The sequence below is a fragment of the Miniopterus schreibersii genome (assembly GCF_964146895.1).
Source record: "Miniopterus schreibersii genome assembly, chromosome: X".
Taxonomy (NCBI): domain Eukaryota; kingdom Metazoa; phylum Chordata; class Mammalia; order Chiroptera; family Miniopteridae; genus Miniopterus; species Miniopterus schreibersii.
In genome coordinates this window covers 34,435,353-34,449,990 of record NC_138104.1, presented here as the reverse complement: position 1 = coordinate 34,449,990, position 14,638 = coordinate 34,435,353, and the positions used below count along the sequence as shown (strand labels likewise).

The 14,638-nt window shown below is 36.9% G+C and overlaps 1 protein-coding gene and 1 pseudogene across 2 annotated transcripts in view; one reads left to right on the top strand and one right to left on the bottom strand.

Annotated features, from left to right (window-relative positions):
• Positions 1–5,601, top strand: part of LOC308551646 (uncharacterized protein) — a gene marked incomplete at its 3' end in the record, with an annotated part of 55,438 nt that extends 49,837 nt beyond the window's left edge. Inside the window, exon 4 of the mRNA XM_081126334.1 lies at positions 4,769–5,601. Coding sequence (XP_080982460.1) covers positions 4,870–5,601 — 732 coding nt within the window. The 5' untranslated portion in view covers positions 4,769–4,869. The remainder of the gene's footprint in view (positions 1–4,768) is intronic.
• LOC308550923 (ubiquitin-ribosomal protein eS31 fusion protein pseudogene) overlaps positions 1–14,638 on the bottom strand; it is a 1,162,334-nt pseudogene that overhangs the window by 8,723 nt on the left and 1,138,973 nt on the right. The gene's annotated exons all lie outside the window — the stretch shown is intronic.

The following is a 14,638-nucleotide window of genomic DNA, read 5'->3' as shown; positions in this document are numbered from 1 at the left end:
ACACCAATAACAACTAATATAATTGAAGCAGTAATAGAAAAAACTTCAAGCAAACAAAAGTCCTGGACCAGAGAGCTTCACCCCCCAATTTTATCGAACATTCAATTAATAACTAACACTTATCCTCCTCAAACTATTCCAAAAATTTCAAGAGGAAGAAAGAATTCCAAATTCATTTTATGAGGCCAGCATTATCCTAATTCCAAAGTCAGATGACACTACGAAGAAATAAAATTATAGGCCAATATTGCTGATGAACATAGATGCTATAATCCTCAACAAAATATTAGCAAGCTGGATCCAGCAATACATTAAAAAGATCATATAACATGACCAGTTGCGATTTATTCTAGGGATGCAAGGCTGGTACAATATTCGCAAATCAATAAATGTGATACATCACATAAACAAAATGAAAGATAATAACCACATGATCATATAAGGTGGGAAGATGGGGGACATCTGTAAAATGACAAAAATAAAACAAATCACATGACCATATCAATAGATACACAAAATTTCATTTCACAAAATCCAACACCCATTTTTGATAAAAACTCTCAGCAAAGTGGGAATAGAGGGATCATACCTCAACATAATAAAGGCCATATATGACAAACCTTCAGCCAACATCATACTCAATGGGCAAAAACTAAAACCATTTCCCCTAATAACAAGAACAAGACAGAGGTGTCCGGTTCACCACTCTAATTCAACATTGTACTGGAAGACCCAGCCACAGCCATGAGACAGGAAGAAAACAAAAAAGGCATCCCAATTGGAAAGGAGGAAGTAAAACTCATTATTTGCAGATGACATGATGTTGTACATAAAAAACCCTGAAGACTCCACCAAAAAAAACTACTAGATTTAATAAATGTATTTGTCAAAGTAACAGGATACAGAATTAACACCCAGAAATCGATGACATTTTTACACACCAATAACAAACTCTCAGAAAGAGAAACTAAGAAAACAATCCCATTTACTATTGCAACAACAAAAAATGTACTTAAGTATAAACTTAACCAAGGAGGTAAAAGACCTGTACTTGGGAAACTATAGAATGTTGAAGAAAGAAATAAAGGAAGATACAAACAAGTGGAAGCATATATCTTGCTCATGGATTGGAAGAATTAACATCATTAAACTCTGCATTCTACCCAAAGCAATCTATTGATCCAACACAATTCCTACTAAAACACCAATGGCATATTTCACAGATCCAGAACAAATATCCCCAAAATTTATATGGAACCAAATAAGACCCCGAATAGCTGTAGCCATCTTGAGAAAGAAGAACAAAGTTGGGGGGATCACAATATTAGATATCAAGCTCTACTACAAAGCCACTGTAATCAAAAGAGCCTGGTATTGGCACAAGAACAGGCATACAGACCAATGGAACAGAATAGAGAACCCAGAAACTGTCCCAAGCCATAACACTCAATTAATATTTGACAAAGGAAGAAAGAGCATACAATGGAGTAAAGACAGCCTCTTCAATAAATGGCTTTGGGAAAATTGGACAGGTACATGCAAAAAAATGAACTAGACCAACTGACACCAAATGCAAGAATAAACTCAAAATGAATAAGAGACTTAAATCTAAGACACAAATTGATAAAAAATACTGGACAAAAACACAGGCAGTTAAATCTCAGACATCTCACAGCAATATTTTTGCCAGTATGCTTCCAAGGGCAAGGGAAACAGGAAAAAATAAACAAATGGGACTACATCAAACTAAAAAGCTTCTGCACAGCAAAAGAATCCACAAAAGGAAAAGGGAACCCACAGTATGATAGAACATATTCCCCAATGATTCATCTGATAAGGGTTTCATCTCCAAAATATATAAATAACTTATTCAACTCAACACCAGGAAGACAAACACTCCAATTTAAAAATGGGCAAAGGACCTGAAGAGACACTTCTCCAAAGAGGACATACAGATGGCCAAGAGACATAAAAAATCCTCAAGGTAGCTAATCATCAAGATGCAAATTAAAACTGCCATGAGGTGTCACCTCACACCTGTCAGAATGGCTATCATCAATAATCAATGAACAACAAGTGGTGGCGAGGACTTGGAGAAAAAGAACCCTAACGCACTGTTGGTGGGAATGCAAACTAGTGCAGCCACTGTGGGAAACAGTATGGAGTTTCCTCAAAAAACTAAAAATGGAACTGTCTTTTGACCCAGGATTCCCATTTCTAGGAATATATCCTAAGAATTCTGAAACACTAATCAGAAAGAATGTATGCACCCCTATGCTCACAGCAGCATTATTTACAATAGCTAAGATCTGGAAACAGCCTAAGTGCCAGTCAGTAGATGAGTGAATAAAAAAGTAAGGTATACCATGGAATCATACAGGGCTGTGAAAAAGAAGGACTGCTTACCCCTTTCAACAGCATGGAGGCACCTGGAAATTATTATGCTAAGTGAAATAAGCCAGTCAGAGAAAGAATAATAACATATGATCTCACTAATATGTGCAACCTTATGAACAAAATACTGTGATGAACAAAATCGAACCAGAGGCCTGGATATATGAAGCAGACTGACAGCTGTAGTTGAAGGGGTTAGCTAAAGAACATGTACGCATAGGCCATGGACCCAGACAATAGTGTGGTGAGGGCCAAGAGAGGGGGTGGGTTGAGGTGGTGTAAGGGGGGAAATGGGGGACATCTGCAATAATGTCAACAATAAAAAATTTAAATAAAAATAAACAAATATTTTTTTTAAAAGACAAAAAGACTTAAGAAAAGGTGGGAAGATCTGAAGGGAAAGGAGAATACGCGCAAGAACCCAGCAAATGAAATGCAGGAAACTATCACCAAGAGTCACTGTAATATCTGCGGCATTGAATTTGGCTGACTTAAAGGGTCAGAGTAAAACTCGAGACTGACAGAAAAGTCTATGATGTGGCTGACCATCTTTCCCTTCTATTTAAAATACTTTATTGGCTTCTTAACTACAGGACAAAATCTCAGATTTTATAATGACCTAAGAGGGGCTTCGTGATGAGGCTATTTCCTATCTATGCAACTTCACCTCCTGTCACTGCTGTTTGCACATTAGACTCCGTCAACACTAAATACATGGCTTTTAGATCCCTGTAACTTTTCACATAGTCTTTTCCCTGCCTGGAATGTCCTTCATTTTTCATTTCCTGGATAAACCATTTATCCTTCAAAATCCTATACAGGCATCCCCGACTTTAGGAGGCTTCTCTGAATGCCTCTCTCCCCCAGAGTTACCATCCACCTATCCATTTATTTGGTTAGTATTGAGCAAATAGTTATTGAGTACTTAGAGTAATCCAGATACCATGTTAGGTACTGGGAACACCATGGTAAATAAAACAGATCAAACATGGCCTTTATCCTTCTTGGCCTTATATTTAGTGGTGGGCAGACACACGCAACACACATCCAAATAATCAGAGTAATAAAATGATCATCGATTTACTAAGTGCTATGGATAAAATAAACAAAGAACTGGGATACAGAATAAGGAGGATGAGTGGTAAATACAGAGGCAACCGACTTTAGTATAAGGTTGAGCCATATGAAATTGCTGGTATGCACTTGTTTTTGTTTTATATAGTTGACAGTTTATATAGTTCAACTTAACATTTGCCTTTCTGATGAACTGACATTTAAACTGAGACATGAAGGAAGATGTGGAACTGGCCATGGTGGCTAAGCTTGGATCTTAGCATATTCCAGAAAGCAAGAGAAGAGTGGAGAAGGTAGAACTGGGAAAAGGGGTGTGACTCCAGGTGAAAGAGAGAGAAACAGGACAGATCATATAAGACCTTTATAGGAGTTTGGATTTGATTCTTATTAAAATGTAGAGACACTGACTGTAGCATGGGACTGGAATGGAAAAGAGTAAGGGGAGAAATAGGGCAATCAATTAAAAGGTTGCTATAAGGAGGTAATATAGTATTGTGTTAGGTTGAAGGGTTGGAGGTCTGGCTGCCTTGCTTTAAATTCTGGTTCTGCCATTTATTAGATGTTACTTGACATAAGTTAGTAAATTTCTCTAAGCTTGAGTTTCTCCATCTGCGAATTAGGGACAATAATAGAATGAACCTCATAGTATTAGCCTAGAGATTGAATGAGATAGTCCATTGCAAAACACTAAGCCATCTTTGGGAGAAAAAAAACCACTTAGTAGATACTAAAGATTAATAGTCCAAGTGAGAGATGATAGTGCCTTGACTAACTTGATGACAATATATTTGGAGAGAAATAAATTGATATGAAACCAATTGTGGAGGTTTAAACAGCAAGATTTAGGAATGGATTGGATGTGAGAGTTGAGGGAGAAAGATTTTTTCAGGTGTTTCTGAATTTCTAGATTTGTGTCAAGGAATGGAGTGGATTGTGCTGCACTTCTATAAGTTGGAAAGGTCTTCCTGGTGCAGAATTTTTGCAATAAAAATTTGTCTCTCACATTATACCATATAAGACAGAATCAAAGAAAGAAAAAAAAAGGAATGTATTATACAATACAAAAGGAAATACTTATTAAAAATTTTAGATAACAAAACCTTACATGAATTACATAAAACACTTTATTTGTATCACAATGTCTAAAATATGCAAAAATCTTAACTATGTATATTTGTTGTTCCTAAGATTTTGAAAATTTCTACTGTACTATGTGATAACAGTGGACAGTTAAGCTTCTGTGGTTATTTTGTCTTATATTAAAGGTGTTTTATAATCATTCTATCTGCTTCTCTCCCAGAATAGAGCCCCCTTGGTGTACCAGCAGATGAAGAGCTTAATGAAGGTGTCTAACCTCGTGCCCCTTAGCAAGTGAGTCTGCCCTGGGAAGCATTAAGCACCATGGGAAAGCGAGATAATCGCATAGCCTACATGAACCCCATCGCAATGGCCCGATGGAGAGGCCCGTCTCAGCCTGTAGGCCCAACAATACAAGATTATCTGAATCGACCAAGGCCCACGTGGGAAGAAGTAAAGAAAAAAATAGAAAGCAAAAAGAAAGGCTCCAAGGCATTGGCAGAATTCGAAGAAAAAATGAATGAGAATTGGAAGAAAGAGCTCGAGCAAAGCAGGGAGAAAGCATTAAGCGGGAACGAGGGCTCATCCAGAAAAAGAGAACGAAAGAAAAAGAAAAAGAAGAAATCTTGCCAGTCTTCGCCTTCTTCCTGGAGCTCCGATTCTTCGAGCAGTTCTTCGGATTCTGAGGCCGAGCCCAAGAAGCGAGGCAAAAAGAGAAAGAAGAAGAAGAAACACTCGCGCAGATCGTCAGAAAGCTCTACACAGGCCTCGGAATCGGAGAGCAGGGAGCCTGGAAAGAAGAAAAAGAAGCCAAAGGATGAAACAGAGAGAGAAAAGGGTGCTCGGAGCGGCAGCAGGAAAAGGAAGAAAACCGACCCCGAGGACGAGCCCTTGGCCTCGGAGCCCCCCTCGGAATCGGAGTGTGAAGCGGGGGCGCGAGCGAAAAAGAAGAGACGGCACGAAGAGCGAGAACAAACGACGGAGAAAGCGAAGAAGAAGAAGAAGAAGAAACGCCACAAGAAGCACGGCAAGAAGAAGAAAAAGAAGTCGGCTTGAGGCACAAGCGGGGCAGGGCAAGGGCCCGGCAGCGACGCCAGGCGCCCCTCTCTAGCGAAGCAAGCTCGCGAAGGCAAGGCAACTGTGAGTGCTCGGGCCCCGCGCCCCCCTGCATGAGTTCCCCTGCGCTCCCCCCCTTCGCCCCGGGCTTTGCCTTTCCAGTCAAATGCCACCGCGTCAAAAAGTGCCGTCATTGTTGCCCGTGGCTTAAACATAGGGTTCTGTTTGTGCGTTTTTCCTTCCAGTGTTTAATCACTCTGCCAGCTGAAGACCTTTTGTCGTACTAGTGGTTAAAATGGTTGGAATTCAAGTAAAATGTTGTAGGTAATAATGAGGAGAAGAAAAAGATACCTAATTTTTTAAAGTGTCGAATTTGGATTCATGTTTGAACATAATGCAAAACATCCAGACAACCATAGTTGACGTTTTTGAAGCGTGGACTTAACATTGATGTCTCAAAACCCTTCCTTTTGAAAGATAAGTTTCGTTTCGTTTCCTTTTCTCCTTAATAACCTTTTGTTTACATGGGCAAAGGGCTTGTGGGGGGAAAGAGTGTGTTATCACTTTGGCTAGCTGAGTAGTGTGCCTTTGATCCTTACACATTCTATTTTTGCCAGTGCAGCAGCCATTCTTTTCTTACTTAATGAAATTCTGGTATGTTGTTGTATGCTGCTTCAAGTGAACGAAAAAGACAGCAACTTAACAGTATAAGTAAGCCCCCAATTCTATGAAATTTACCTCTAATTCAACAGTACTGAGTAGTATTTAGCATTAGAATGTTACATGATTTGCATTAACTTTGATACCCTTTGAGGGGAATAATTTTAAATAGACCCTGGTATTTTTTGATTAATAAAGATTCTGAAATATTTTGCATGTTTTATACTATTAATTTTTGATTATCCACAAATATTCTATATAACCAGTAATCCTTTTTTATATGATTTATGTTTAAGAGACAAGTTTCAAGTTTGTAATTTCTTAATCTTACTATATTAATTTCATTACTGTGTTTAATTTCACACTTGCCAAAATATTTAGCATGTAAAAAGAAGGTTTTTAAAAAATATTTAATGCCTTCATATTGAAGCTGGTTTACTGTAAGCAAGATGAGTGCCAGACCTCTAGTATGCTGTATGTCTTATTACATAAAACTACTGCCACAATTTTAGTAAATATGCTGTTTTAAAGCTTGTTGTCTTAAGCATTAATATTAAATTAAAATAGGAGTTAATTTGGGAGATAATGACATCATTGATCTTCCTATATCATATTTTACTAAGATTTCATGCCTCATTTCTGTTGCTGATTCATGTTAACCACTAATGCTGAAATGAGTTGAAAATTATTTTTACTTTACATTTTTATATATCAGAGTAATATGATTTATAAATTGATGTTTCAAAAGACACCTGTTACAGGAGATGGGCTAATTGTAACGTCATGTACAAAATATTTTGGCATGATGAAAGAGTCAATAGCTATTTTTTTAAAGTTGCTGATTTTGTGTCAAGTCCCTTGAATCACAAGCAAATTTATTATAAATATAAAAAACATCTAGTACATAAGTAACATATTTGCTCCTCAAATTTTTGGAGTGGAAATAACAAAACCTCTCAGTAAGGTTCTTGGAAGATTATAAATGTAATGCCATGTTAGCGCACCTTGAAGCCTCATAACATTATCTGTTTCCTAAAATCTATATCTATATCTATATAATGATAAATTTATTATATTTAAGGGATATTTTGTATCCATAGAGAGTTTTTCAAAAATTGTTGCTCATTAAAATATGAAAAAGCTTATATTATTTGTAGAATGTGGCAAAAACATTAACAGCTTATCAAATGTGCTCCTATCACTTCCCAGCCCCTTGCAGTTAGGCAATGCCATTTGACTACTTCTAGCAGAGGGTTTGCAGAGAGATTGTAATCAGAAGTGATGCATCATTTCGATAGTGGAGCCATAAAAAGTCCTGCATGGATCCTCCAGCTCTCTCTTTACCTGCCACAGTGACTTGAAAGCAATGTGCTCCAAGCAGTGTAGCTACAAGATGGATGCAACCTGGATCCCTGTCGCTGTTTGTAAGGGGCCTGCCCTGAAGAGCTGATGGACTTGCAGTGAATGTTTTCAGAGTAAAAAATAAACTGCTATGTGTTAAGCCACTGAGATTTTGGGTCTTTTTTAATCACCTAACCTAATCTGACTAATAACATGGAGCTCTAGAATGTTTATTTCATTATTTGCATAAAATAACTCACTTCTATCACATCTTCCTGTAGTCTGCAGATTGACTCAGAGGTGATCATTTATGCATAGTAGGAGGAAACATTATTTCATTTGCATTGGTTTTTTTTTTTCCCTGTAATGATTGAAGAAGATCATTGTCTAGCATAATATTTCATGCTTATCAGCAATGCTGACCGACTAGGAAGTAAAGCTTCATTATTTCTCTGATTATACCCAAAACAATCTTTCAGTAAAGGTTTTGGGAAGGAAATTTCCAAAGCACTGAAGAAGAGGAATGATATTTTTCAGATGTAAGTAAAGGTTATAGGTAGAAAAAAGTGATATGGAAATATGTAGAGAACAATAGGCTAAATAGATTTAGGTGAACATTTAGTATATAGCCTCCATATTGAAATCCAAATAATTTTCCTTATGTGAAAAGCCCTAAAATTATTATTAGTAATTTGCTTTATGTGACTCATACAGCAGCTAATAGCTTTAGCCATAACATTCAACTAACTTTGTGGAAAGGAAAGCAGTGGGAAAGTCAATAAGAAAGTAGGACAAAAATCAATACAATCTAGATTAGGAATGTAATTGCAAGCACAAAAAATAGAATTTGAAACATATCAGGCTGTAAAAGGATTATATTGGAGATGAGAATAAATAAAATTTGAGGTTCTGGTTTTATATCTTGTGATATGATAGTTTCTTTGTTTATTATCAATTTATCTTGTGAAATTTGTAACTCTGACATTGTAACTCTGTAGTTATTTCCTCTTTAGTCATATTTATTTTACAAAGCAATATTTAATCTGATGTAAGTTTATAGTTACTTCATGACTCATGAAAACTGTAGTCAAACATTCAAACATACCTATGGACTGAGCGCTGAACTGATTTTCCTAGCCCTTCCTGAGCTGCAAGCAAGATGTGTTCTTTTTTCAAATGGTTCTGTCGCTTTTACTTGACTTTTGCATGACACTTGCTTTAATCTACCTTGAATTGTGTGTTTTGTTATAATTTTTAAGAGCATTGGCTCTTGGCTAAACACCAGGTTGAAATTCTTGGTGTGCCACTTCTTGATGTGTGAACCTAATCAAGTTAGTTTTTACCTCCTTGTGCCTCAGTTTTCTCAGATACAAAATCAGAAGAAATAATATTATCTACCTCTAGGATTACCATGAGAATAAAACAAAATAACATTGAAAACATTAACACAGTTCCTGGCACATAGTAAGTGCTCAGTAAATGGAATGTCTTCTTTCCCTCCTTTCATCATAGTCATTATCATCAACAATATTATACCATAGTCCCCATTACTTCACTTGAACTTCCTTAAAGGCAAGAGGCTGTTTCATCCTTTATCTCTTGCCATAATGGGACAGTGTTTTGCATATGACAGGTGCCTCGTGATCTTCATCAAACCGAGTTAGTTGGCCATGCCCTGGAAGAAAGAGAATCTGAATAAATGCAATATTTCAAATGCTATGTATCAGCCCCTTACCTCACACTTTTAAACAACTTACTGAAATATAATTCACATACCATATGATTCACCTTTTAAGTGTATACAATGTTTTTTAGAATATACACAGATACATGCAAGCAAAACCACAATCAATGTTAGGACACTTTAATCACCTCAAAAAGAAACTCCATAATCTCTCTTCCCTACGGCCTCCAGGCTTCCCAGTCCTAAGCCACAACTGACATACTTTCTGTCCCTATAGTTTTCCCTGATCTGAACATGTCCTGTAAATGGAATTATAAAATATGTAGTCTTTTGTGGCTGGCTTCTTTCACTTAGCATAATATTGTCAAGGTTCATCCATTTTGTAGCACACATCAAGAACTATACCAAGATGATATGAAAGAAAATCTAATGCATCCTTCAAAATTTCTGCAGGAACCAGGAGCAACACCACCTCCATATTTAGATGTGTTGAGCATCATTAGCCTGACTTCTACTGCTTTAAATATTGCAAGTTATTTGAGAAATATTTTCTGGACATTAAAATGTTCAAATAAGGTTTCATGAGAGAGAAACTGAACCAAAATTTATAACAGAGGCTGATAACATCAACACAAGGTAAGTATGATTTTGTGCTCAGAAACTTGCCAAGAGTATAACAGTTTAAAGAAGAGTATGGATATGCTAACATTCACTCCAATAAGCTACTACTACATTGAATGGTATAATCGAGAACTCTATCTGGTGTTTGCAGATGTCTTTTCCTAGAAACTGTTTACTAAAATCAAATTATTATCATTATTAATAATATTATAAATGAACTCACTGCTAGTTAATTGAGCATTTTGTTGCTCATCTGGGGGAACTAAATTTTTTCCCTTGAATTTGAGCTGAAATAAAGTTTATAGAACTATTTTATATACTGTAAAGTGGTCTCCTATTCTGCTATCTTACTGAGAACTGAAAATGTCATAGCTCCATGTAAACTTATGAAATAGAAATCAACTTAACAACCTTTAAAATAACCATTTGTATCACTTAAAATGGCTATATTAAGTCATCAAATCTTTTTTGTTTTTCAAAAAATCTTGATGAAATTTTAATAATAATACTATCTAAAAATAACCAGTGGAAATATCACTTTGTAAAAACCAGGTTATTCTCTATACAAGTACAAAAACCTGAAAGTTTGAGTCTCTACAATTGGTCTGTACATTGTGCTATGTGACAAGCCTGCCAACTATGAGGTTAATGTTTCCACCTGATAGTTTTAGACTCTGGAATTTCATTGAAGAACTTTAGACAATAATGCTGATGACTCAGGAAGGCATTTATTTTTTTTAGTTGAGTCTGACTACTTAGTAGTTTCATGAAAAACCTGTTTCATAGAAATGATTTTAAAGGATATCCTCAAAAACTTTTAGTTTATACTAAAAATTAAACTTTTTGCACCTGTCCCTTTTCCTTTGGCCGCATCGTATCAACACAGAGCACCCAAATACATAGTGTGGCCAAAAGACAACGCACCTCCCCACATTCTGAAGGACTATTGTAGACAATCAAGTCTCACACCAAGCAAAGGGACTTTGTATTATCTCTTTCCTAAACTCATGGCAGTATTGTTGAATACATGCAAAATAAGTGTTTCTGTACTTTGTCTCTGGACTTGGAAATCCCTTTTTATATGAGTATTACCAAGCTTTTTCTATACATGAACAGTTGCAGCAGTCCATTGATAGCCATAAGGTTACATCCCTCCCATCCCAATTCAGAACCCAGGCCAGATTTTAGCTGCCAGTCATTTTCCCCTAAAACAGTTATATAGTTGTCACTAAGTGCAATGAAACAGGGACGTAGCATAAATTACTGTGTTTTGTTTAGTCCATGTTGCAACTTTTGCCATGAACTTTATTTGCAAACTTAGGTGCAAAATTGTAATGCCACATTTAGAGGCAGTACAGTGTGGAAATTAAATGTACAGGCCTTGGAGACAGACTGTCTCAAGCAACCCTACAATTAAACGAGGTAATACATGGAAAATTTAGGTTTTAAACTCTCTAGGTTTCAACCACTCCCACCTATTCCATTTTAAAAGCAACAGATATCACTTTCATCCTAATACCTCACTACACCTGCAAAATTCTTAATACTCCCTTGCATTACATATGTGTATGTATCCATGTCAATCTATCACCAAAGTGCAAATAGTAAAATAAATTCCCTATATTTTTTAAGACTTCATTTTCTCCTCCCTTCTCTTCATGATACATATTGTCTCCTTTTACAGAGATAATTGTAATTCTCTTATTTAGTGTTCCACTAAAAAATTAATTATTTATCATTATATCTTATTTTCAACCCATCCACTCCACATTCTAATCTTTATTCAATTAGTTTACCTAAATTTGTTTTTAAGATGTATCACACTTCCTACCTCAAGTTTCGTAGGATTAATTTATCTAGATCTTCAGATATAATCCACAAGAACATGTTTTCCTTTATTATACCATCTTTACTGAGATAAAGAATTTACCAGTACAATAGAACAGTAGTTAAAACCCCATTAAATCTATCATAGACGAAAAGTAGGGAAAGCAGTGAATAAATTCCAAAACAGAGTGTAGCTCTAAACAATCTCAATAATATTTCAGTACATAAAATGCAAAATAAAAATGGAAAAATAAATATCGACCAAAAAAATTGAAACTTAACAAAAGACATCCTAAGGCTATTAAGCAGTCAATGCTTCTGCCTGATGGCCACACATTTCTAGATCTAACCAAGAATCCTGGATGGAGGAGGGCGGGTGGGTGGAGGGGGAGAGAGTAAACAAAGAACTTATATGCATATATGCACAGCCCAAGGACATGGACAGTGGTGGGGAGAGGGACTGGGGAGGGGGATGGGACTGGGTGGAAGGATCATTGGGGAGAAAAGGGGACATCTGTAATATTTTAAACAAAAATAAAATTAAAAAAAAGGAATCCCATATGTATTATTTCTATATGCCCAATAGTCCTTTGTAATTTTGCATAAATCTTTAACAATCAAATTCTAAAAGACACTTGTAATCAAGTAACAGGACAAATTTTGATTACCCCTAATATATATGCACATGTACAGAGTAGCCCTTTAGAAAATTGCATATAGATATCTGGCACATACCCACCCTGCCATACATAGTAGGTTATACCAAGAACACTGCCCAGGAGGATTGTATCAATTAGAGACCCAACCATTTAACAGATGATACACACAAATTAGGATCATTTGAAAGGGCTTATTTACAAAAGGGCTATTTACAAAGGTGTTGGCAGAGTATAAGAGAACCACATGGGATAGTGCAATAACCTGGGGCTAGTAAAAATGAGCTCTTACTACTTCTAGGCCTATAGGAACTATAACTATGAAAGTGAGAGTTGTGTATAGAAGGCCACCTTGATCAGAGCATTGTCATAGTCAGCCTGAGCTGACATTTCAGAGAACAAATACTTTGATCTCACTTCTTTCCTTTCTTCTGATCTGTTATCTTGGTTCCCCATTAGCTGAACTCAGTTGGAAATCAGAATTCATGGGATTTCATCAATATAGCCCATATAGTCAGTCTCCTGGGGCTCAGAGCAGGTTGAAGAAGGGTGGAAAGTGGAGCCAGAGGAGCAAATGAAAGATACTTAATACTGTCCACCTTTTTTGCACCTCGGTATCCATTCTTGACCTTCATTAGAGTGAAAATTTTGTTTCCACCAAAGGAGGTTCATGAAGTCACCCAAGTTAACATATTGCAGGCTGATGTCATTTTGATCATATTCTGCCTAAAACATTAGCCACTACTGACATTATTTATTAAAATAGTGGCTGGGGGTGGGGGGCAAAGGAACATAAAGCATAGTGCTGGACTTTTCTCCTCTGTAACTATTCGTGAGACTTGGTACCATAGCTGCTGCCTTTCATTTCCTATTCTGTGTTCCCCTTATCTTCTGCCACCACCTGGATAGATGAGGTTCTTTATCTGGTTGGGCATCACAAACCTTTATTCCTGAGGGATCTGAGTCCTGTGGTCCTTCCTTTATTGGGTTGTTGCAATGTTCGGTTGATGAAGACAGTTTGCCAAGGGAGTAACAAGAGGCACCACTTTTTGTTACTCCCTTGCTTAACTGTGAAGCTTCTGGATTCCAAACATAATCCCCTTTGTCCTATTGTGTAGCAAAACCCCAATTTCCCCTTAAAATTAGTATTAATTACCTAGTCCAATACAGTGACTCCCTTCTTTGATTATTGGTTTAATGGCATGAAGAGTTTAAAAAAGGTCATGAAGTGGTTTCAGCTTCCCACCCATGACCTTGTTCCCTGGTGGAAAGATTCCTCCATTATACACTAGGATTTCCAAACACCCCAAGCCTGATTGTGAGAATGGAAGCAGTTTATTTTTTTGAAGTGTGTTATGAGCCATAATAGTAAGAAGAGTCACTCCCACCCACCACTTAGTTCCTAGCTATGGGAGAAATTGCACCATTTATTGGCCCTTGGTTTAAAGCATGTATGACATCCTTTAGGACAGCATCTTAAGCTTGCATGTTGTATTCTCCTATTTGTCATAACAAATGAATCTTCAGCCAATCACGTAAAGCACACAATAAAACCAGTGAATTCTGTGAGTATGAGCCCCTTGTTATAAAATGTATCCCCTGGTTAGACATAATATTGGGTGAGATACTACATCAATCAATTAAACCATTCTATAAGTCCATGAACAGTTGTTCTGGCACAATCCTCCTAGGCAGAGAAGGGATATCAATATACAGAACACGTGTCTGTCCCATCAAAGCCAAAGTGTTGCCTCCTCCATAAGAAGAGGGCTTCCATGTAATCACTCTGATTCTAGATAGTCTGCTGGTCCATTGGAAATGGTACCATATTCAGTGTTCAATATTAGCCTCTGCTGTGAGCAGGTTGGGTGCTCAGAAGTGGTGTTAGCCAAGTCGGCTCTGGTAATGGAAATACCATATTGTTGAACCCATGCATAGTCACTCTCCCAGTCACCATGTACACTTTGTACACTGGCCTATTGAATAAGCATCAGGGTGGCTGGGGAAAGAGCTTGACTAACTAAAAGAGTAGGTCATTTTTTCCATCTGATTATTGATGTCCACTTCTGGTCAATATATTGCTTTACACTCAGCTCATTCAAAGAGGTCTATACAAATATACCCCATTCCGCCTGCAATGTGAATCTCTTGTCACCGATTTCCCAATTCTGATTTCTCCAAATCCTTAATCAACAGTTTGGATGTTGCTTATGAATTCATGTACATCTATACTTCAGGAAATTTTTTC